This window comes from Pteropus medius, unplaced genomic scaffold (assembly GCF_902729225.1).
Source record: "Pteropus medius unplaced genomic scaffold, Ma_sr-lr_union100, whole genome shotgun sequence".
Taxonomy (NCBI): domain Eukaryota; kingdom Metazoa; phylum Chordata; class Mammalia; order Chiroptera; family Pteropodidae; genus Pteropus; species Pteropus medius.
The window spans coordinates 3,929,376-3,953,350 of NW_024356248.1; the positions used below are offsets into that span (position 1 = coordinate 3,929,376).

The window sequence follows — 23,975 nt, forward strand, 5'->3', positions numbered from 1 at the left end:
AGAAGCTTATGAAATTTTCAAACTTCCCGCCAGGGATTACTCACCCTGCCTTAACCAGACAAAACAACACAAGTCAGGGGGAGCTGGTTAGATCAGGATTTCTTTTTATTCCTTGTCGGTTTAAAATGGCTAGTCAGAATAAAAAATAAAAGGGCCTCTACTTAGAGGCTGGGGTCTCCCCTAGTTAGAGGTTAGAACCCAGGTATCCCCTCTACCCAGCACCATATTGAGGTGGGCTGAGGGGTAACCCCCAAGGGACAACTGGAGGGGCCTAGGCCTGCCACTCCTTCTCTCTATCCCATTTTTGGCATGTGATGAAAAATATTGCTTTTTGGATTCTTCTCTCCCGGCCTTTGATTTAAAAATAACGTTAACTGTGTGAGATGGGGGAAGGCTTTGAGGAGCTGGTTGTAGAAGCCCACCCAAATCCCTCTCCCCCAAGAAGTGGGGATTTTCCAAAATTGTTTCCGGAGCTCAGCGAAGCTCTTTTCCTGATCTGCCCACCACCACCAAAGTCATGGGGCTGTGACCCCTCTCCTGGGGAAACTGCCAATGAGCCTAGAAAACTCTCTTCTCCAAGTCCTTCCTTCCTTCCTCTGACCAAGACCCCAGACTCGCCTCTCCCTGGTTTATTTCCTGATCACTTAGCACCAACGACAGGGGGTGCTATTTCCTTAGTTGGTAACCGGGACAAGAGAGAGAGAACCGTTGGGAAAAGGAAGACTTCTATCCCCTATTTTCCTTTCCTGCTGGTCTGAGGAATGGGAAGAGTAAGATCCCCCTCCTTAAACATATCCCTCCCTCATTCTCCCATCCCGGGATAGATATATAATTTCTTTGATATTTATAATATATATATATATGTACACACACACCTGGTAACGCAGAAGAGGAAAAAAATAGAATCCGTAACAATAATAAAAAAAATTATTTCTGGTTTAAAAATGATCTGGTTCCCTCCAGGGCGAGCAATTGCACAAATGTCCACTGAGTCTGGTCCAGGGGTCAAGGAAGGGAGGGTCTTAAAAGGTAAAGGGGTTGCTACCCCGTCTTAGGGCCCCAACTCTCCGACTCCCCAACTCCACTGCATTTTATAAAACGCTCCTCATCCTCTTGGAATCGGTGGTTTAAAAAATGTCCATGCAGGGGAGGGGAGCCCCTTGAGGAAAGGACGGTGGCCGCCTGGGGCCCTTTGGTGTAGGCGTAGAGGTGTGGGGGAGGGGAGGTGCCAAAGGCTCACACGGAAATCTCATAGGTGGTGCCGCCCACCCCCGACACCTTCTTGACTCCTCCCCTTGTGGGGCTACTGAGAGGTGGCTGGCCTGGGCCAGGGGAGACTGAGCTTATGCTCTTGGGCTGCCCGTTGGATCTGCTGTAGGCAGTCTTGAGCTGTACTTCATCTCTGGGGAGAAAAGGAGAGGGAGATGTCAGGAAGTGGGACATAAAACGCAGAGAAGGGAGATAGTTTTAAAAGTTTAGAGAAAAAATTATGTACATTTCTACATATGCACTTTCTTACCCAACCATTCCCTTGTTTTATTGCTCTGCTTAAAACCCTGATTCCTCAATTAATTTCTTCTCTCCAATAGCAGTTATCTTGCATACCTTGCTCCCAGACAAATACATTACTGTTTAGGAAGATGGGATTAAGAAAGAAGTATTAATCTTCAGTCTTTTAACTGGAATGGCCGATGAAGGCAGCTGAAGTGAGAGTGAAAATGAAGAGCTATCTATCTACAAGCGAGCTAATCCTGGGTCCATCTGTACTAGAATGTACAGCCTAGTCCTGACACCTGCAGGGGGCGGCATGCTAATTTTAAGTCTGTTGCGGGCCAAGATGAGCTAATAATACTTACTTGGGTGTCAGTAACGGCTGCAAAGCCACTTCCTCTGTCTCAGAGACCCCAGGTGGGGCTTTTTGGCTGCTGTAAGATATAGATCGGCCCAGGTATGGGGCAGTTGGGCCTGGTTCAGGAGACCCTAGCCCCCGGCCCCTTAGCCCATCTGGCTTGCCAAAACGGGGGACAGCAGGTCGTCCCAGTGGAGTCTTGCCCAAGGGTGATCTCTTCGAATCATCTGAGGAGGAACTAGTACGAGGAGCATGGCCTGAGCCTGGTGTTGACTGGATGCCAGAGTCCCCCAAGGCTGATTCTTCCTCACGGCTTGGGAGTGGGGGTGAGTGGCGTAGCAGCTTCTCTCGTTCCTGGAGGGAGGCCACGATATGGCGCGACAGATTGTCGTACCGAACTGGTGAGGGCTCTCGGTGTGTTGGGCCAGTTGGCACCAAATGTGGGTGCCTCTCGGCTTCCCGTTGCTGGGCCAGCCGGGCCGACAGGAAGGGAGAGGTGTAGCCTAGGGGCGGGTCTGGCTCAGGCCCCGCCTGCACGGACTCGAAATCAGGGCTGTCTGAAGGAGTGAGCAGGCTGTCGTAAGACAGACTTCCATTGCGTGTCTGGTTGGCCAGGCTCTTATAGGAGGTGGAGGTTGTGCCCTCTGAACGAATGGACTGCAGCTGGCCCAGCTCAAAGCCTGTGCCCTGGGCCGACTTGAGACTGGAGGAGCGTGAGCCACTGGACAGTGGATCAAAGTGAAAGCTTTTGCCAAAGGTGGGAGAACGGAAGCTCTCTGGCTCCAAGCTGGGCTCTGAGCGGTAGCTGGGATGGCGGCTGCTCTCTGCAATTGAGGTGGGCTCCTTCAAGCTGTCACCGCGACTCAACTGGGGGAGAAAGTAAAGCAGGTTCTTAGTGTTCCTCGTGTGACAGACACAAGGCCCCAGGGCCCAAGGGTCGGTCAAAAACTATCTCTTAGGTGCCAGCAATAAGTTTAGAACATTTACATGCATTATCTTATTTAATCTCTAAAGCAAATCTATCAGTTGGACAAATCATCTCATCTTAAGGTACAGAAAATTAGGCTTAGAGAGGTTAAGTAACTTTTACTGATGGGTTCTGAAGTCAGGTATGATGCTGTAATCTGCTTTTACCTATTATGCTAGTTGTCCCCTTTGATGAAGTAAGATTATCAAGGAGATTCAATCCCACCAACACCAACAATTAGTAAAATGCCTTTGGTTTCTTTTCCTCCCTCTGCCTCTTCTTTCTCTTCTCCCAATCTTCTTTTTTCCACAACAGCTGGCATACATTACGACCTGCTTCTCAGAGAGAACTCAGTACCTTGGCGCTGGAAGAGTGAGGCATAGCGGCTGATGTGCTGCTGCTGCTGTAGCCTGGCCGATACTTGTACATGGTAGGTGTGGGGGGGCTGTCCTTGCCCAAGAGGCTGCTATCTGCAAGAAGAAAGGCCCAGGGCACCACTTTACAGGCTGCTCTCTTAACCTGACTAGGGTTCCTAAGTACAGGGGAGAACAAGGGAGGACTCGCTATCCCTAGCAAAGGGCAAGTCCTAGGAACGTGATTTTGCTAATATCAAGACTAACGACTCATACCAGGCCAGAACTTAGCATGAGAGAATGCACCAAACAGGTCTGTCTAGAGCTGACAGTTCCCCCAACAAATGCCCAAGAGCTAAGTAGTATCCCCTTTCTCTCAGTGTCCAAAGAAGTGGCTCAAGTACCACTTGTCAGGCATTCCCAGACACAGCACAAGTATTCTCTCCCAGCCTTCTGCCTGCCTGTTCAGTCACCTCCTCACTCCTGCAACAGTCCTTACCCTCATTAGTAGCCAGGCTGAGGTGTGTTCGCAGCCCCGTGTAACGGCTCAGGTCGGGTTTAGGAGGAGGTGGAGGTTCGGCATCTGCAGACTGGCTCTCTGTGATCTCCAAGCTTCCCTTAGACTGGACACAGGAGGGAAAATCAGATTGGCAAACCTGGTGTCAGGGCAACCCAAAGTATTAAACTAGTATACAAGGGGTTTTGGGGAGGCAATTACCATATATTTCTAAACAAGGACTGAAAGATACGGAAAGAGTTAGTTTGGGAACAGTATTAGATAAAGAAAAGTTTTCAACAAGAGTTTAATCCTGTCACTTTTTTTTTCATTTTCACTACAACTACTTGTTGGGCTCCTACCATCTGCAAGCTGCTATGTTAAGTCCTATGAAGATATAGACATGAATGGACTCGATTTTTAATGTCAATGAACTTACAATCTAATGGAGAAAAGAAAATATGTATTTAAATAATTTTAACACAAATCGGAAAGTGATAAATACTATGAGATGTCAACTAAAAGCAAGATTCCATCTCTTTGCCATGAGTGAGAGTCCCTAAGTTATATAGCTTTACTACCCTAAATTCCTCACCTTACTTCTCCTCAGCTCTCCCTGGATGCCATTGTCCATGATTTTCACAGTTATCTGCCCATCTGACATTTCTGGTCGAATGAAGGGAGGTCGGATTACAATTGTCTTCTCTTTCTTTGGTCTCCCCAAATACCTGAGTGTCGAGAGTAAGGGCTTTAATTCATTCATTCCAGCGTATCTCTTGGTTGCCTACCTCAAATAAAGCATTTTTACACAAGAAACAGTCCTAGAAGGCCAGTGAAAAGGTCAACACTGAATTGATTTCTTTGATTCCATGAAGAACTGCAGCAAGATTAGGCCTCTGGGCAGATACCTAGCTCAAGCACTCTGGAGTAAATCTCAACTCTCAGAGGAGAGTAATCATACATAATATCTGACGAATATCAATTGAACTCACAGGGTCCAAAGGATGGCACGTCTCCTCCTTGCAGGCACTTCCCATTCTAAGAGCACCCTTCCTAAAGACAGTCACCCACCAGACCTCCCCTGTAATAGAATGAGCCCAAAGGAAACATATATTTTGATGAAAAATGAACACTAGACCAAAGGGTGGATGTACCTGGGCGCTGGGGAACTGCAGAGTACACGGCTGACATTGTTACAGCAGCCATTGGTGAAGGGGTTCACACCTCCCCGGAATTTACCCGTAACCTAGGAGGAGGAAAAAGGGACCCGATCAGTCAAGACAAGGGGATCCTGACCTCCAAAGGCCATAACACAAATCAATGACAAATTATTGTGTACCCACTATCTAGGAGATACAAAAATGAGTAAAAAACAATCCTGCCAACAAGCAGCTTATACCTATGATGGTTAAAACAGAAACTCTAGAGTCAGGGTCCTCAGTTCAAATCCTAGGCCGATCTCATGGTAGCTCACCCTGAACATCAGTTTCCTCATGTAAAATGGGGATGAACAGCTCTCTACTGAAAGCTAAGATGATACACTAAGAGCAAGCAAGTAAGGTTATCTATTATAAGCACAAAAATACTTGTTTCCCTTTAAGTGCACTATAAGCTTCTTGAGGGCTGGCTCGGGTCTTTTTTAAGTTTCTTATAAGCTCAGAGCCCAAACTGCCCAGTACCCAGCAGGCATTCTGTACACATCTGTTAACTGAGAGATGGCCTCTGCTCTCATGATTACATGAGGAACTTGGACACCTCCTCATAAAAAGTATTCATTAAGCATACATTTGTGGAAGCTCTATGCTACACACTAATCAGAGGGCTAACAGACACACACCCTGCCTGCTCTACAGCGGTCTCCTAGCCACTTCGTCCCATACCTGTTCATTGGTTGTGCGTCCCCTAGCCACCAGCACCACGTGAAATCCCGTGAGGCCAGCTACAGGGATGAAGAATAAGCCAGCCACACACATCACTGCCATTCTGAAGCCAAACGGTCAAGGAGAACAGAGCACCATGCTGTCACCCTCCCTGGCGCATACTGTAGCCATTTTCCCTTGAGCCTCGCCACATGGCATTTAACTTCCCTCATTCTTCCCCCTCCCAATCATGCAACCCACAAGCCTTGAAGGATACGTGACAGCCGTGCGGACCCCTGAGAGTTCCTCCATGTGGTAGAGGACATAAAGGAGGCCAAAGCCAAACACGCCCATAATGTGCGCTGTCAGGGAAAGGAGGAAGAGGAAGAAATAACGGTAGTTCCGGCGACCAATACAGTTGTTCACCCAGGGGCAGTGATGATCAAATTCCTAGGGGCAAAAAGAGACAGACTGAGAGGCATCCTTGTACCACAGCAATAGATCATTTTGGTCAAGAGGAGGAACAAATGAGAGAACTTAAGTGTTGTTTTCAGTAACCTGTGATCCTGTTCATCATTTAGTTGCAAAATTAAAAACAGACTCAAGCACTTTATCTTGCTCTATTGATCTAAAAGGAAGTGCTTCAAGAGGCTGATCAAAGGACAAGGCCACCTCTCAAAGCTTATCCTATGTGACCAAGGAACAATGAAAGGGACAAATATCAGAGGCTTTGTAAAAACATCAAGATTCACAAGAAAAGAAGACTGGAAGGAAAATCTGGCAGACAAAAGCTTATAGCTAAGTAAGAACCAACTGGAAAAAACGTTAAAAATTAAAGCAAGGGATGCAGAAGGATAGGCAGGAAGAGAAATATAACCGTAAAATTCAAATGCATCATGATGTAGTAGAAGCAAGAGATAAAGCCAGTACGAATAACCAGAAAGATGAGCCAAAGGATGGAGGGCTGGAGCTATGTATGAATCTTGGTGTTGAGAAAGTCTATGGCCACTTGAGGTCCCCCCTGTAACAGCAGACTATTTATGCTCTACCTCTCCTCTGTACATCACCGTTAACACTTTTTGAAAGAGCTAGAACACTTAGCCCAGGTACTTACCCAGGACTGTATTTCATCCAAGGCCAAAAACCTACAGGATCCGATTCCTGCTCTAGGGCAGGAAGAAGGTAAGTGAGGTTCAGTAGCAAGTCTTACCCGACTCAGGGTTCTTACCTCCACACAATTGTCACAGACGCTGCAGTGGGAACATCGAGGAGGACGATAGAAGCGGCAGGTGGCGCACCATTTCATGCGCACCTGGATGCCCTTGATTTCCACCGTTTTGTAAAGGGGAGCTCGGAAGTCATCTTCCTTGTCTTCATCCTCCTCAGCTGCAGAGAGGAAAAGTCAATTAAAAAATAATTGTGCCAGAACTGTACTAAGCTGTGATATTTAAAATATGGCCTCTGCTTTCAAGGAATTCAGACTAATTGGAGAGAAAAACTAAGAACTAGTAAATCTAATACCGTGAGATCAGCTCTATATACAACACTGTGGGAATACATATGAGGAAGCAATTTATTATGCACTGGAAATGAGGTTCAAGAGAATATGACTCAGGTGGCCCTGATATGGATATGCTGACATTCTTGGTTTGCATATTATGAATTTTAAAAGAAATAATTTACAGATCAAACCACATATGTATGAGTTTGCATAATAGTTCAGTACCTACAAGTGCTTGGCTGAACTGTAATAATCCAAGAGAGGACCAAACTTCAACCTTTTCTTCTGTGCACAAAGTCCTTGCCCAAAAGATCTTCCTCCACTATATTATCTATACATATATATTTTGGTACTGTTTCTCAGCTCTCTTTACCTGAATGCCTTTCAATTTCCAGCTATCAAAAACCCACCATGCCACTTCAAAACTTAAAGGACATTATTTGCCTTCTCATCGACAGTGTGTATTTTTTTTAAATAAATTTATTTAAATTAGTTTCAAGTATACAGTACATTGGTTAGACATCTATAATGTTCATAAAATGATCTCCGCAAATGCTCCCTCCTTCCCCTGGCCCTCCACTTAGCCATCATATTAACACTGACTGCATTACCTCTTCCATGCTCCCCATGCCCAACTACCAACTAGTAATTTGTACTTCTTTAATCCTTAACCCCATTCTCCCAGCCTCTCAACCCACCTCCCCTATGTTCGTCACCAAATTGTCCACTATATTTGTGAGTCTGTTTTTGATTAGTTTGTTCTTTTTGTTCCTTAGATACCACATATAAGTGAAATCATATGGTATCTTTCTCTGACTTATTTCACTCAGTATAATAACCTCTAGGTCCATCCATGTCATTGCAAATGGATTTCATTTTTTTTAATGGCTGAGTAATATTCCATTGTATATATGAACCACAATTTCTTTATCCAATCGTCTGTTGATGGGCATTTAAACTGCTTCCATAACCTGGCTATTGTTACAGTGTACGATTTTTATTTTTTATTATTAATTTAGAAAAAAATACATGTGAGAAGGAAAACTTAAATATGGTGTAGGGTTAAAAATTAAATTTTCCAATTTTACTGACTTGGGGAAATGCTTATAAGTGAAAAAAACGCAAGGTGAAGAACAGTACAAACAAAAAAATCCCATCTTGAGAATAGATAAAAATACACACAACTACATAGTATACTGTATCTATGTCTTCAAAATATGAGGAGATATAAACAGTAGCTATCTCTGGGCTGTGAAATTATAGGTGAAGTTTCTACATAATGAATATTCACTATTAAAATCTCTACTTTTCAAAAAAGGTTCTTCTTTGAAAGGAAAAAAACTCAAATGCTACTTATTTTGAAATTTCTGTTCCTTCCACCCATCATCTACCAGAAGTGAGCTCTTTTCCTTCTTGAAGTGCTACATAGTTCTTTGATTACTCTTATAACCTAGTACAGTGTGTTTATTCATATAAACGTCTTCCCCATCTCCTTCTCTAAACAAAGCTATTTGAAAGCAAGGATCTTTAAAAAAAAAATCATTCCAAATGACCATAATGCCTTCCATACAGATAATAAACACTTGCTAAAAGATCAATAATGGCTCTTGAAAGCAGCCCTCCTTGGTTTTAGGGACTCAAAGTTCCTTTCATTCACCTAATCTTTGAAACAAAAGTCACAAACAAAGTGCGGTGGCACAGGCTTCTCAGCACAATTTCAGAAAAACTTCATCTCACCAAAATTGCTACCCCAATTCCACCTGTCTTACAAGAAAACTTCTCATTTGGGAGGAAAATTAGATGTCACCAGCAACAACCTTCATCAGTTTATCTTTCTACCTCTTATTCCACTAATGACAGTTCTTACTTTCACCTCCTATCCCAGAAACGGCCTACTTCTTCTGTAAGCATAACCTTTCTATGTGCATGGGAAAAAGCTTCTCCTTCCTCTAGGTCAGGGGTCCCCAATCCCCAGGCCACCAACAGGTAGGAACCTGGCTGCAGAGCAGGAGGTGAGCAGCGGCCAGCCAGGGAGTGAAGCTTCATCTGCATTTGCAGCCGCTCCCCAGCATCACCGACTCAGCTCCACCTCAAATCATTAAGCACTAGATTCTCTTAGGAGCACTGGTCCCTGGTGCCAAAAAGGTTGGCAACCACTGCTCAAGATCACTCTTCAATTATCCCCTTTATTCTATTCTAGCTTCTCTCTCTCCTCTGGTTCTATCTCCTCGGGCTACCAACATAAGCAGCCTTTCTTGTGTATCATTAAAAAAAAAAAAAACCACTTCCTCCTTTTTCCAGAAGATATATTCTTTTTTCTGCCGTCTCGGTTTCACTCCTTGAAAGAGTAATCCTAACACTCGCTAACTCTGCCTCCTCATTTCCCATTCATTGCCTTACAAACCATTACAATTTGGGTAATTTAACTGTATCTCCCCCACATACAAATATAAACACACCATTAAAACCACTCTTGTTCAGATCACTAATTTCTTAGTTACCAAAACAATGGGCATTCTGAGTTTCCACACAATTGGACCTAATATCTGATACTGTCAACCATCGGCCCCGCCATGAACTTTCCTTAGCTCTCACTTTGTCCAGTTCCTCCTCCTACTAACCCTTCTTGCTCAATCCCTCTTCAATAGTGCCTCCTTATCCTCTGCTCCTCATTAAAATGTCAGTGCTGATCAGGTCTGACCTTGGTTCTTTCCTAATCTCATTCCACTTTCTCTAGACAATCTTACTACTCCTGTTGCTTCAAATACCACATGGCTGAAGACGGCAAGTCAGACTACTTAATTGCTCACTGGGTAACTCTATCTAAATGACCAGTAAGTATCTCAAATTCAGCATGTCTACGATGCTCGGTCTTCCCTCCAAACCTGTTCAACATTCCTGTAACTCATATCTTGATTTCTAAAAATCAGCATCCAACTTATCTCCCAAATTAGGAACCTTAGAACTGTCTTAGACAATTCCTTCACCCTCTTACTCTCCCCTAATAAGCAGTTAGTCATGAAAAGTTCTGTTGAGTGTACTTTTGAAAAATCTGTAAATCCAGCCTTGAATTCAAGTTCTCATCTGGTTTGCATTATTCCAATAGCCTCCCATATGGAATCTGTGTATTATTACAAGAATTATTTTTATAAAATGAAATCTGATCCTGTGATTCCTCCAATTAAAGACATCTTGCTATCCAAAGAAGAAATATAATCTATTTAACTTAGGATAGAAAGCCTCTCACAATTCAGCTCTGGGTTTATAGTTTGCCCCTTCTGGCCTCGCCATGCACGCTGTCTTCCACACCACTGTGTTCAGCATTTCATGGCCACAATCTTCTGCATATGCTCCTTTCTCTGCAGAGAATGCCCTTCCCCTCCATCCTCTATTTGGTAAAGTCTTTCCTACCTACCTTTAGCAGCACTTCCCCAATTTATCTGGGCAGAGACGTAAGTGTACCATTTTCTATGGTCTCAGAGAACCCTGTTCGTGCCTCCATCACAATTTGTAAAACACTGTTCTAATTTTTCTTGGATATTATTGTGCCTGGCAATAATATCCAACCCATATGCTCGAAATATTTCTGCTGAATAGTTAATTGAAAATCAAAAAGTTGACTCAAAGGGAATCGCATGGCTAAAAGTTATGACATATATTCCTGAAGACCTTGACCTGCTTTTCATCATTAGACTGTAAAAATATCCTAAAACCCTAGGACTCCTAAAGCCCAGAACCAAATGTGTATGTCTAAAATATTTATTTTTCAAAGGTAGTAAGGAATTTCAAGAGAGGAGAGGGAAATCTTACCTCGAGGGAAAATCCCTGGGTCCATGAAGGTGGCCATGCTGAAGTTGGCCAACACAAAGAGAAAAACAATCGCATTGTAGACGGGCACTGCAGGTGACACATAGAGGCTTAGTCCTGGACAGCTGCACAGATATGAAAAAAAATGAGAAGCTGCCTCTAACCCTTTGGACACCAATCATATAAAGATCTATCAAGATTCAGCCCCCATACCTATATATAAATCTTCTGTGGCTCACCTTTGCTGTCTCAAATTATTTTTATCCTTCCCAACAAATGAATCCACTTTCCCACGGAAACGCTCAATTTAGATCAAGGTACAAGACTCAGAATCTCTCCTTTCAAAACCCCTTGCACTAAGTGCTATGTTCTTCAGATGCTTTCTTCCCTGGTGGATCTTTCTATGTTTTGGATCTGTTCTTTTCTCCTTTTTAACCAGGCACAAGAGTTAGGGACTGAGTATGTAACTGATGCCAGCTACACTCCCTCCTCTGGAGAAGCCAGAGGCTTCTGGATCCCAGCCATGCCCCACTGACCTGCACATTGGCCCAAAGCATGGGATACCACCTGCCTATGGCTCCTACTCCCTCTGGCTTTGAACCACTCTCAACTGCCTAAAGTTTCTTCACTGCATCAGATATTCCTGAGAGTTTTATTCAACTAGAGGCTAGTTCTCAAGGTGGGGAAAAGAAAAACACAACACCCAGATAAGGATGGGTATCAAGACACAGAACTAGAACCCTTGTGGTCTATAAATGAAGCAGAAGAGCAGGGAAGGGAAAAAAAAAAAAAAAGATATCGAAGACCAAAGCAGCCCCTAAATCTGTAGGAAAAAAATAAACTATTGGCTTATATCCATAGTATTTCATGGGGTCCAGGAAGGAGATGCAGCTTGGGTAACTTTGACAAAAAAAAAAAAAAAAAAAAAAGAGTGCCCTGGTCCAGAATTATGCTCAGTTTCCGTCAGGATATGAGTCCAGTAGGAATGCTGCAAGAGCTCTTCCTTTTTCTGATGACTTCCTGGAAGCTGGAAGTTTCAGAACACAGATGTGCAACTTGCTTTGTCAGTAGCATCTAATGCCCTCTCTCTCCTCTCTCAGCTCAAGAACTTCTCATTACAAGACAGTGGCTAAATACCCTAATCTGCTTTTTGGCTGAGAACTTAATCTCCAGAATTAGGACAGCATCTGTCTTTCTCCCCTTTATCTAGTCCAGTCAGAAGGAAAGGAAGAGTTCATTGAAAGAAAGGAAGGAGGGGCCAGGAGAACAAGACAGCACAGGAGTCTGGAGAATTCATCCACAGCGCAGTCCTGAATTCTGCTGAGAGGTGATCTGTCTCCATCAAAACAGAAAGCACAGCCCTGAACAGTGAGTGATTCAGGACAGTTAGCAGGAACTGAGCTCCCTGATGAGATATAAACAAACTAATGAAAACAGACAAAACTGTCACAAAGCATCTCACAAGTCCTGACCACCACCATTCTATTTATTCAAATTCCATTTAATCATTAAAAAATGTTTTTGAAGTAAATATCCATTATGTGTTGGCTTTTTAGACAATAAATATCAATTAACTTTCTGCTTCTCCTGACGGGTCAGTACATAACTGGGAGCTAAAATAGTGAAGCTACAGTGAAAGCATCAATTTCAAGGACAAAAGAGACCTTCCGTCACAGTTCTAAGTTTATTCTAGCAAGTCTCCTATGAAAGCCTCTTCCTCTGGGGGTTCTTTGGTTCAGAAAAGGTGTCCCCCTACCTTGGCAGAGTGTGGGATGAACTACAAGCTGAAGGAAGAGTTCTTACATAGCCCCACCTAAAGCCTGACCTCCTAGACTCCTTAGGAGGAAGAGAAACTGAAAACCAGTCATCCAGGTCAGGGCCCCTCCCTAGTACTTAGCTGTCGCTTCAATTTCCGCCTGGGGAAGAGGAGAAAGGGTGACTCACTTGACTCCTACAGCCTGGGAAGATAATTAGAAGGGAAAAAGAAATTAAATCCTTAGAACGCTGAGGTGCCATGATTTAAAAGTCTCATTTCTAAAACTGGCCACTGTGGCTACTGTGGCCTCTTGAGCTTCTGAAAAAATAAGGGTTACCTCTATCTCTGAGGGAAACTAAGGTGAATGAGCATAAGAAATCAACCCCCTCGCACACTCAAATGTCATTCTGACCCCATTCTTTCTTCAGTTTCTGCATTTCCAAACAAAGCAAACCATACAATTTCTTGGGTAGCCTGCCAAACACCTAGCCCTGGATAATGAACTTTACCCCTACAGCCTTCTTGATATCAACCCAACCCATGTAAAGTGTGAAATCCTAGAATCAAGTTCCATTATCTACTGTCAAAATAAAGCCTGCCCCCAGAGTGGCAGCACCTAGAAATGATGCAGATGGCTCAACTTCGCCGGCAGTATTTGCTCCTAGATTCAAATCAGAGAACCGCTGCTGCCAACCTGAACGCTCTGAGGAGCACCCCACCAAGGAGGCGTGCGTGAGCAGAGCCTGTTCTGCCATCTCCCACATTCTGCTTGGCTTGCGGAGAGGCTTGCTGTTGCTAGGGTATTTTGCCAGATTCCTAGGTGACCACCCCAAGTAGCCTGTCTGAATCTGTTGCCTTAGATGGAAGGAGATGAGGCCTGAGTTGAGAGGAGTTGTTGGGGCTCGTCCTCAGCCTATAGCAATAATCATAGAGCTCCAAAGCATAGGGAGTGGCCCTAGCCCGGAAGGCTGGCTGACTCACTGATGAAACTCCCAGACCTATACCATCCCAGAAAGAACAGGTTCTTCTGCCCACCCATTCATCACTCCTGTTTTCAGGGCCAAATAAATGGGGAGAGTAGGTTTCAGTACCCACACTCCTGAAAATGTTTCCTAGCCCTAACACTTCCCATCATATTAAAGAAAAAAAAAAAGTTTAATTCTTGGTAAGAAAAACAAAGTAGGAGTCCAGAAACTTTGGGTTTCAATCCTATCTCATCACTGCTCTGCCAGTAAGTAGCCTTAGGTAATCCACAGGAAACTTTCCAAACTCGTTACTTCAGCTACATAATATAGACATGAGAGTGAAGGAGACAATGTTTGAAAAGATCTCAGAATTCTTTTTGAACAAGCTGGCTTAATACTGGGCATCCACTGGCTAGAAGACATAAAAAAAAAACATTCTTAATTATTACCATCATCATCAATTATCATTCCAGCTCCACCTTCATCCTTAATTCCACTCCCCCCCTCACCTGCTCCCAAGTACTGGAGATTCAAGAGCACTTAGAGCATAGGCCCTACGCTCCTAAAGAACAGGTCTATGCATTCCACCCATGCCTAGCACATAGTATGAGTGTATGACTAGTGTTCCTTGTCGATGAGGCAAGGCTGGAAAAGACAGCCCACTTCCTGCCCTTGGGGGTCCTCAAGACTCCACAGGAAAACAACTTCTCCCTTATAGGTAAGTTTCTCTTAAAACTCTTCGTTTGTGGTGGATCTGTTACCCAGACTTTCAAGCAGCTCAGTGAAAGACATAGGACCTGGGCACTTATTCCTGGATGAGAAAATGACGTGGGAAGGCAAAGGAACAACCACTGCTCAATTAATGCCCTAAATCACAAGGCTGCTCCCACTCAAATCAGGTGCTCACACCTCCACAGTCATGAAAAAGGACCAGAGGGAGAGTCACTCGAGTTGCCCAACTCTTTGGAATAAAGGGTTGGGAGGGGCCAGAGGCAGAAACTGAAAGGAAGAAAGCTCTCTCATGGATGTGGCACTGGAAAGACCACGGATCTCTGGACAACCCTGACTTTTATCACCTGCAGCAGAGATTTCCCCCACGCCCTCCCTACCAATTTTAGAAATAAACGAGACACTGGCTGACTTCACTCACAGCTCAAGACTTTAGATAAAAGATACAATTCAGTGATTTGTTTCAACTGGTACTGCAAGGAGCCCTTAAAAGGTTTCATGTCCCAAGGAAGGCAAAGAGGAGACACCAAGGGGCTGGCGCTCTTTGCACTAGCCTCACTTGAACCAGACAGTCCTACTCTTATGTTTTATATACTGGGGTTCTACATAAGATCTCATTTGAAAAAAGGTTGCTTAAATAAACTGCTCTAGGTCAATTTCTTCATTATACAGAGAAGAAACAGGTCCATGAAGATTAACAGGCTTTACCAAAATCAGTCTCCTGCCGCCCCGAAAGTGCTTACTCCTTTTACCTAGCACCGCCTCCTTGCCCATCTCAAAAGGAGACTAAAGACAGATGAGGACCCAGGTACGTTCTCTTAAGTGCAGAGTCTATATCTAATTGGGAGGGGGAGGGTTACTTTAGCAGACACTCTCCTTCCCAAACAGTGAAAAGGGAAAAGAATTAAGGGGTGATGCACAGTAACCTACCTGCTTAGTTTTAGTACTAGACAAATTCAGTGAATGAGAGCATTAGACTTCTAGGAGGAAGACCTCAATTGTTCTATTCAAGCTTCTCTGCAGGATAAGATCACCATTTTTTGATGACCAAGCCCAACTGAGAATTTCTGCTCATAGCTTTCTCTATTTGACAAAGAAACATGGTGGGGAAATTGTTTCTAATTGGCTGAAGCCTACTTTGCCTCCACTAATTGTCTGCCAGCTGAAAGGGACGCTTCCTCCTACTCCCAGTCCTCCAGGTCCCAAAGTAATTCTCACCTGGGCTTATTATATTGATGTAAGAACAGATAGCTGTAGCCTAGTGAAGAGAACCGGAGGACAACAAAGTAGTTATAGATTTAGGGCTCCAAATAGGGGCTGGTCCAAAGACAGCCTTCCTCTTGTCTTTCTATTTGAAATCATTAAATCTTTTTTTAGGTTGTATATGATTTTAAACAGGGGGTTCTCCAAGGAATTGAATTTCTAAAGGGACAACAATTTTTGAAAAGAGCGGCACCTCAGCCCACATCCATGCTTGCAGAGGAACTGTTATGGTCAGACGGAGGGGAAGAGATGAGAATTTCAGAGGTTCCAAGAGCTGGTGATAGAGTAAGATAAATAGTGTCTATGCTTCCACAGGTGGGCAAGGGAGACCCTACGGAGGAAAGAGAGGGCCCACAAACTCCCAGGGGAAATTCTCACCATGACTTAAGGCTTCAAATTTTGGACTAGAGGCAATAATTCCAAATAGAGTCAATACTGTCCTCCAAAATTCTTTTTCCTGGGGCTGAGAGACTACAGAATAAGGAGGGCCCCTACTTTTCTGGAACCAAGGAATGAAAAAGTAAGTTAAACAGCTTCAACTATCAGTTCAGAAAATGCCTATGTCAGGAGAACTCTTTGTGGTGAAACTGGTATAACCAGCCAAGTACTTCAGAGGCTCCAGAGTAGCAAGTTAAGGACAAGGGTTCTGCCTGCCCTATCTCAAGAAGAGATGCGTTGAGGGAAAAACCAGTCAGTCCCCTTAATTTCGTAGCTTCTCAAAGGCTTTGTCCCTTGAAGGAAAATAGTCCCTCGCCAATTAAGCAGGTCTGTGGGTGTCCAAGTGGTCTTGTACATATCTCATGACAGAGCACAACTGCTACAAGGATAGTAAGATCCCACATAAATGTCCCTTGGTTATAATGTTGATCTGACTCTACATACTGGCCATAATAGCAGAAACCAAAACAAGCCTGATGCTGAAGACTCACTCCTTATTGGTAGTCAATGCATGAAGGACAGAACACTGAGCATGCTGAGTTAAAGCAAGAGACAAAGATTATGAAGAACGAGGGGAGCCAGAGAAGAACAGGGCTGCCCTGCACCCCTGAGGGATTCAGCAGGAAGGCTCGGGCTGGAGAGTGGGGGACTGCGGAATCTATGACTTCTGCTTATCAGAGGAAGAGGTGATAAGTAGGATGATGCTCATACCTTAGGTAACAGAAATTTTCCCTTTTTAAAAACCAATTAGAAAACATCACTATTACTCTGCTGACTTTTAACCAAACCACCCACATTTTCTAGAATTCCTTTTGGCATCTGAAGCTCAATTAGGGGGTGTTCCTTCCCTATCTCAGATTTAATTTCTGTTCTCGATTTCTCCCCATAATAGTAACTGTCCCCCACCCCAGCAATTCCTGCTTTGTTCATTCTTCGATGAGTCCAAACTGCCTTCCTTCCTTTCACTTCCATACATGTCCTTCCTCTTCCCAGTAACGTCCTTTTGCTCTAAACAGCACCTCACAATTAGATTTGAGCCTGAACCACAGCAAAGTGAAATCCCCAGAAAATCTACCATGCTCTGATTGTTCCAAGAGCTACAACTAGAAGACCAACTCAATGACTCGACAATTTAAGGCTCAGAACCCTGGTACATGTTAATTTATAAACAGGTAAGAGCAAAGATGCTTGCCAGGTGGTCAACGTCTAAAATACCGGGGACTAGGGAAAGGATAAGTCACCCAGTCTCTTCCAATAACAAGCAGACAGTCTGAATACCATTAAGTGGGAAATCTTTCAATACCAATCGCTTTTCTATATAGGACCAGGAAATGGGGAGAATTACTGACACCCCTTCAGCAGGAACTAATGTAAAGAAAGTATTCCAGAACTCTCTTCCTACATAAAACTTGCCCTTTCCCAGTGGCCTTCAATTCTCCAGGCTTCAGTTCTTAAGAGTACATTGAAAACCAGCTGAGTAACTGTAAAAGCCCAAACGGTCGCATTGGTAGATCTAAATCAATTCTGAAATTCTCCAGTACTGTCAGTCTCATATCTAGATTCAGATATCCAGGAGAAAAGCCATTACTATCTGAAAAACCTTTCACCTAGTCTAGTTCTCTTTTCTTTCATAGAATTGATTGCTTAAACTGCTTCAAGCCTTTCTGGTGGTTCCCTCCCACTTCCTTCCTAGTTCAGGGTTATCTAATGATGGAGCTGGGTAGGAAAATATAAAGACATCTCTGATTCCAAAGGAAGGGAGACAGGAAGGTAGAGGATTCTATGGAGTCAGATGTCTACGGTGGCTGAGATAGGCTTTTCTTCACTCTTCCTACCATGTCCCTTGGATCTGGATTTACCTCTATCGAACAGCAGGCATGCCCAGTCGCTTGGCTTTGAAATTAAAATTCAGAAAAAAAAAAAAAAATACCCCTTCACCTACCATGGAGTGGCCCCAAATACCACCACTGGGAGGAAACTCACGTAAAGGCAAAGAAGAGGGTCGTGGCTCCCACTAAGAAGATGGCGGCTGCTGAGACCGGAACATACTTGCTGGGTTTGAATCTCTTTCCAGACTCTGCGGGCATGTTGGAGCTCTGATGGGAGATCTGCCCTGCCGCATAGCCCAGGCCCACACAGCGGCAGAACAGACAAGAAAACGGGACGAGGGCAACAACGGAAATAAGAGCACAGAAGGACACCAGGGAACAGAAAACTTTAAATTATCACCCTTCCCCCTCCCAAATAAAACCAAAGGTCAAAAGATCTCAAATGAAGGAAAGCGCATGGGAGGGGGAAAGGTGATTCCAAATGATGAATAACCACCTCCCCAGAACAAGGCAGGAGAGATTAAGAAACCCAGCTTGTACAGTTTAAAAATTGAAGACAAACAGTAGGTTGTACACATGCAAATGGTTGCAGGTAGAAAACATAGGCAGTCAGATAGATCAAGGAAAAATAGCTCATGGATGAGATAAGTCTTCAGAAGGAAAGAAGGGGGAAATATCAAGATAGGGCAGAACTCTTCGGGCAAGGAAAGATTCTTCTGAAGAGATACTATAGTACCTCCACGACTACACTTCCACAGAATGTGAGCTGCACCCAAAGAGGTGTGCCCTGTGTTTCTATTTTAATCCGAGAAGGAACCCGGGGCCCCTTTCCAGGTTTAAAGAGAAGCTGTTTTTACTGCAGTCCTTGTCCTTTTTTAGGCAGTTTTCTCAATGACACCTTGACTTCAGGGCTTGTAGTCTGGCAATGGTGGCTTAATTTTATTTATTTTCTCTCGATGGTTAAAGCTGGGCAGCAGCTGTTACAAGGTTGAGTTGTAAATCCTTTTCTTTGAAGGGGGAGGGAAAACAGAGAGACGGCAAGCTTGTATGTCTTCAGTATCTTCTTGTTATTCCCAAGCCCTTCAAGAGCTTCTTTTCCTAGAGAGTTCATGCAAAACTAAAGCGTAACATAAAATCCCTGAAGCCATGTTCTTCCCAACAAGCAAAATAAGAGGAAGAACTCAATTCCACTCGATGATACTTTTTAAAGGTTACTGTGGATGAAAGCAAAGTTCCAAAGGGGCCCCCGTTTCCAGGTTAGTCAATGTCTCTGCTCTTTCTTCCTCAGTCTTGGGCTTTCTGGATGCAGAGTTTGGCTGGGTTACAGGGCCTCACCTGGAAAAAAAAAAACAAATATCTTTATCAAAGAAATTCTTTCAGGGCATTTCTTAAGAATATCAAGGCTAAAACTCCACAAGCCATTCTGTTAAAAAGTGCCTTCTGAGAGAAAGATTATTTGCCACTTCACTTATGTGTATGTGGGGCTCTGAACTGGCAGGAAGGACAATGGATCTCGAATCCTTCACTTTTCTAAGTGCTTGCTGTTCACATTAGGAAGAGAAGAACGTGGCTTCACCTGGCCTCAGGTCGTCTTGTAAGGGGCCCATCTCACCTGACACAAATAGTAACAAATATCAAAATCTAAAAACAAACAAGGGCACAGCAGTGACGGGCAGCCCTAGAAAAGAGATTTCTCTTTGGACAAGAGTATTTATTGCTACAATGAAAAGAGAAAAAAATAACCTCAAAATTAGGACAGTTAGTCTTATTCCCTTTCTGTGCATGTCTCCCTCTCTCTCATCCCTCTATGCTTTGTAGTTATAACCCTGAAGAGGTAGAAGCTGAATGTTTGGTCTTCTGGAATAACACATGAAAGGACCTGGCCGAGAAATGTTCTTGCACTGAAAGGTGAAATGCCCTGTATGAGAAACTGAGTCAACCACAGAAGCTGGTCCTTTTCTACCTAATTCAACAGTTTTTTATTCCTGTATTAGCCTGTTAGGAAGTCAACTGAGCCCCACCTTCCCCAATACAATTAAGAGTAACAATTATTTCTGTTGATGGTAGTAGCAAAATAACCCTAGCACTTTGGATTTTATAAGATGCTTTTCATCTAGTGATCTCAAAGCACTTAACCCACATTATCGGTGACGCAGTCCCTTATACCATTCCAAAAAACTGAGGGCTAAAGAATGCCTCAGGCCATTCCACTGAATCACTTGAGCAGTCAAGTTCAGAATGCAAGGGTTCATTCATGTGCCCCTTTGCCAACACAAACCCTTTCTACCTCTTTCTCATCCACTACACTACTTGCCAAGTGATGACAACTTGGACTCTGCAGACCAAAAATTTTACTTGTTAGAATTTAAAAATAAATTTTATCGCACCCAGTAGTCTAGTATTTCCCTTAATATCAAAGGCAGAGATTAAAACATCAAAAGATTCAGATAATGAAATACAAACATTCCCTGGAATTTATCACTTCCTCTCTTACCTGTGGCACTGAAGGCAAAGGTGCCTTCTTTCAAGGTGCATCATGTCTCTCTTTAAAAAACAGCATTTTAGAGGGCCAAACAGTAATATAAGAACAAAGTGAACACCCAGAGATTACAAGAAATTGTTCAAGTCCTAGAAAAGATAAATCTTCTTTAGCCTCTAATGTTATGACCATTTAACTCTTGGTTTCCTAATCAAATTCCAACAATCTGAACGTAGGCCTTGGTATCTTTGCTAACGACGAGAAGCAAATTCTTGGTTTGTACACAGTACTATAAAACTTTCCCCTCAAAGCCCCAAAGAATAGAGATGAAAATTGCATTGCTTATATTTTATCTAGAGTAGAATATCATTTAGACACCATATATTTTAGATCACATTTTCCGACAGGAAAAAAAAATCACATGAACTAATACTGCCATAGCAATGCAGGATCATAAAAGGCCATGCAATATGGGAGTACAATACTGAGAAACAAAAGAGATCGGCACCTGAGATGTCTGGGGAGTATACATTGGAAGGGACAAGACATAACCTAAGAATTTACTGGGTAAAATAAAGAAGTACCAAGTCTTAGCAGAAGTGCTGTGGGTAGTAGGGATAAGACTACAGAATAAGTGTGGTTCAGCAGAGCCAGCAGTCTGGGTCCACACCAGTATGAAAAAGGTATGTAAGGCACATTCAGGCACAGAGTAATCTAGGGAATGGAAATATGCATATATAAAACAAATCAGAGAATATATGGTTTGAAGACTTTAATACAGGTTTAATACCAGGACCTCCTTAAAGGGGTGAATGGATACGGGCAGTACCACTGATAGAACAAGTATTGTTGGTTGAAATAAAGTGGAGAAATAATACAATATAGTAAATCTGAATACGAAGTAATCAAAGTATCGTGGAATAATCCACACGTCAAGACACTGGCTTAAGAATCAAGTAGAAGTTTAATATGGGTTCTACCATTATATACCGAAGTAGCAAAATACACGGATATACAATTCTTGTAGGCATTAGGTGGGTAATAATGAGCCTTCTGAAGAGATTTGATACAGTACAGAGGGATACTGGGGTAAAAAGATAGGGTTGAGAATATAAGATCAACCTAGACAAGATGGCATTAAGCAGGAAGTGAAAAATCCAAGCAGAAAAATGGTCTAGAATATAACATATTTGATTCTACCCCTTGCTTCATAACTTTAAGTCACTTTCTTACTTCACATTTCAGTGTTTTCATTCGGCCAAGTGGATAAAACATCTTCCACCTCCGTGTCCCACAAAGAGATTCCTATAGATAAAATATTTGCAAACACATCTGAGCTCCGCCTGTAAAAGTACAAAGTACTTAAAGCATGGAGCACCAGGCTGGTGGGGGTGAGGAAGCGGACGGATGGGAGACAACAGGTAACAGGATGAGACTTGAGCCAAAATAAGTATCGGCAGAGTGAGCGAGGGACCTGAAACGCAGGGAGATAAAAGGGGAACAGCACCCAGTCCCCACCCTGGAGCTGGGGCAAGGAGAATCACCGTACGGGGCAGCGCTGACTGAGATTGAGAAGACGGAATCCGCGGTGGCAGGGCCCACTGGGGCTGCTGCGGGAGAGGGCTGCGGAGGACGGCAGAGCCCGCGGCGTAGGGCCGGGGGCGGAAGGGGCGGCGGCTGGGCACCAGGCGCCGAAGGGGACCTAGGTCCCGAGCTAGGACCGGGCAGCCGGGCAGTAACCCGTTCTGAGCCCCAGCGGCCGTGGATCCCCGGCCTCTACTCGTCGTCCGTTTCCGGGGCCCACGGGTCCTGCCGCAGTTGGATGACCCGGCCCGAAGGAGGAATGGGGCCTCAAATCACCTCCCCCTCCTCAGTCCCCCTTCCCTAGAGGTCACTCTCCCCTCCCATCTCACTGGCCCTGCACTTCCGGTTCCGCAGGGGCCGGTGTCCCCGATACTCACCCCCGGCGCGGTTCCCGTCACCGCCGCCGTCGTCGTCGCTGCCGCCTCCCAGCAGTGCCGTCCGGCCTCTGAGAAGCAGCGCGCGGCCCCCGCACGCTCCACGCCCGCCCTGCTCCGCGCGCTCCCGCTCGGCGGCGCTCGTCTTCGAGCCGGCGCGCGGCCGTTGCCCTCAGTGCCGGGTCTCTAGCCCTCCCCGCGTTCCCATTGGCTCCCTGTCCCGGACGCGCGCGACGTCTCGAGCGGGGCACGTTTCTCTCATTCATGCGACTCGCGCCGCCGCGCCCGCCCCCGCTCACTCTCCCATTCACCTACAGCCCCCACCCCCACGCCGCTCTATGGCGTGCGCGTGAACCCCGGCGACCGCGGCGACCTCGCGGTCTGATTGGCTGCATAGTCACGGCGACGTGCGCACGCGAGAAAACGAGAACGCGCGCGCAAGGCCGTCGGGTTCCGCAGGCGACTGGGAGAGGGGGATTTGGAGTACTGCGCAGGAGTCAGAAATGGGGAAATGGCCGGCCGAGTGTTCCTTTTTCCTACGTCCTATTTTCTGTTCCCGCTGGATCCAAGCAGAAATCCTTGGAAGTAAAAAAGTAGTAATATGTGTTTACTGGAAGAACTCAAAAAGCAAGGAGCTACCCCATCGAATTCGCTAAGCCTTCCCAAGCAAATGTGGTACAGTCCAGACTGGCTTCCAGTACAACCAATCACCAGTATAGGTCCCGGCGTTTTCCTGTTTCTGCCCCTTCAAGCATTGGCCAAACGTTTGGCGAGTAAATAGCCCACCTCTCCCACCCCCCCCCCTTTTTTTTGATGGCGAAAACTTTATTTAAAAGAAACTTGAAGCAGTTCTCGGTCCAGCAAGTTTCCTAGAACCAGCAGAATCCCAGGGGGATGGAACGGTCGGGGCTGTGGCTCTCGCGTGGAAGGGGCACCGGGTTTGGAAGAGCCAGTGTGGGGCGATGCTCCTGCCAAAGGCCCGGGATGAAGAGGAAAGAGCGGGCGCGAGCCTTGGAGCCGTAGCGTCTACGGTGGAAGGAGGCACAGGGAGTGCGCGCCATCTGAGGCGGTGGCAGCCCCCCAGGGTGCGACCCAGCTTTTGGTTCCGCGTGATTTCCTTAGTTTCCAACTGCAACCCAAGGAATGGACGCTGCATCCCTAACCGCGCTGGAAGGAAAAGGCTCTCTAGAAGCTCCTGTCCCTGGCGAGATGTTGGCCAGCTCAGATCACAGCGCCACACTTTGCCCTAATTAGCCCTACACAGCTGTGAACCCAAGAGCAAGGCCAGGTGTTCTCTCATTAGGCCATTTCTTTTATGAAAGCAGCTCTGGCTATTACATAATAGTCTTTCAAAAAAGTGTTCCACCAGCTATTTCTCTGAAGCCAAGGTTCCTCACTTGATTCTAAATCCTGTGGTCTGTCTTGGGGTTTGGTGTCAGATGTTAGTGGTTTAACTATGTTCTGATACTTTAGCGCTAGACAGCAAGGTGAAAGAGAAAGATTTACCTTCTGTTTTCTGGGGTCTAATCTACTTTCTCTGGCATGGCATATACATCAGGTTTTAGTTTATCCTTGCTAAGGGGTCAGTCCATTTATTGCAACACACTGAGCGTTCTCTTTAATGAGTGTGTATTAAAAAATTAAATCTTTAAAATACTTTAGACCTTATAAAAGGTAAAGTTAAGGTACTACCGAAGATAGAATATTTCTTTTATTTATAGAGGCT

The 23,975-nt window shown here is 44.7% G+C and overlaps 1 protein-coding gene across 2 annotated transcripts; it reads right to left on the minus strand.

Annotated features, from left to right (window-relative positions):
* Positions 1 to 82: 82 nt before the first annotated feature.
* On the minus strand, positions 83 to 22,542 carry ZDHHC5 (zDHHC palmitoyltransferase 5). 2 transcript variants are annotated; one of them, XM_039860345.1, is made up of 12 exons: positions 22,253 to 22,542; positions 17,967 to 19,147; positions 10,836 to 10,957; positions 6,753 to 6,910; positions 5,802 to 5,974; positions 5,546 to 5,648; positions 4,820 to 4,911; positions 4,261 to 4,393; positions 3,669 to 3,792; positions 3,174 to 3,286; positions 1,857 to 2,716; positions 83 to 1,402 (listed from the first exon to the last, which is right to left on the minus strand). In XM_039860345.1, the coding sequence occupies exons 2-12, from the start codon at positions 18,068 to 18,070 to the stop codon at positions 1,237 to 1,239; spliced, it is 2,148 nt and encodes a 715-aa protein (XP_039716279.1). In that variant the 5' UTR covers positions 18,071 to 19,147; positions 22,253 to 22,542; the 3' UTR covers positions 83 to 1,236. The 2 variants fall into 2 exon arrangements, with proteins under 2 accessions (XP_039716279.1, XP_039716280.1); XM_039860346.1 differs by lacking the exon at positions 22,253 to 22,542 and adding an exon at positions 21,841 to 22,130 and having other exon boundaries at positions 910 to 1,402.
* Between the last annotated feature and the right edge of the window lie 1,433 nt (positions 22,543 to 23,975).

Excerpts from the sequence above, each read along its gene's own strand:
- ZDHHC5 (XM_039860345.1), bottom strand. The coding sequence starts at position 18,070 with ATGCCCGCAGAGTCTGGAAAGAGATTCAAACCCAGCAAGTATGTTCCG. Across the intron at positions 5,649-5,801 it reads GGGGTCCGCACGGCTGTCAC|AATGGCAGTGATGTGTGTGG; the intron begins GTATCCTTCAAG and ends GTTTGGCTTCAG. Across the intron at positions 4,394-4,819 it reads TGCAGTTCCCCAGCGCCCAG|GTATTTGGGGAGACCAAAGA; the intron begins GTACATCCACCC and ends CTCGACACTCAG.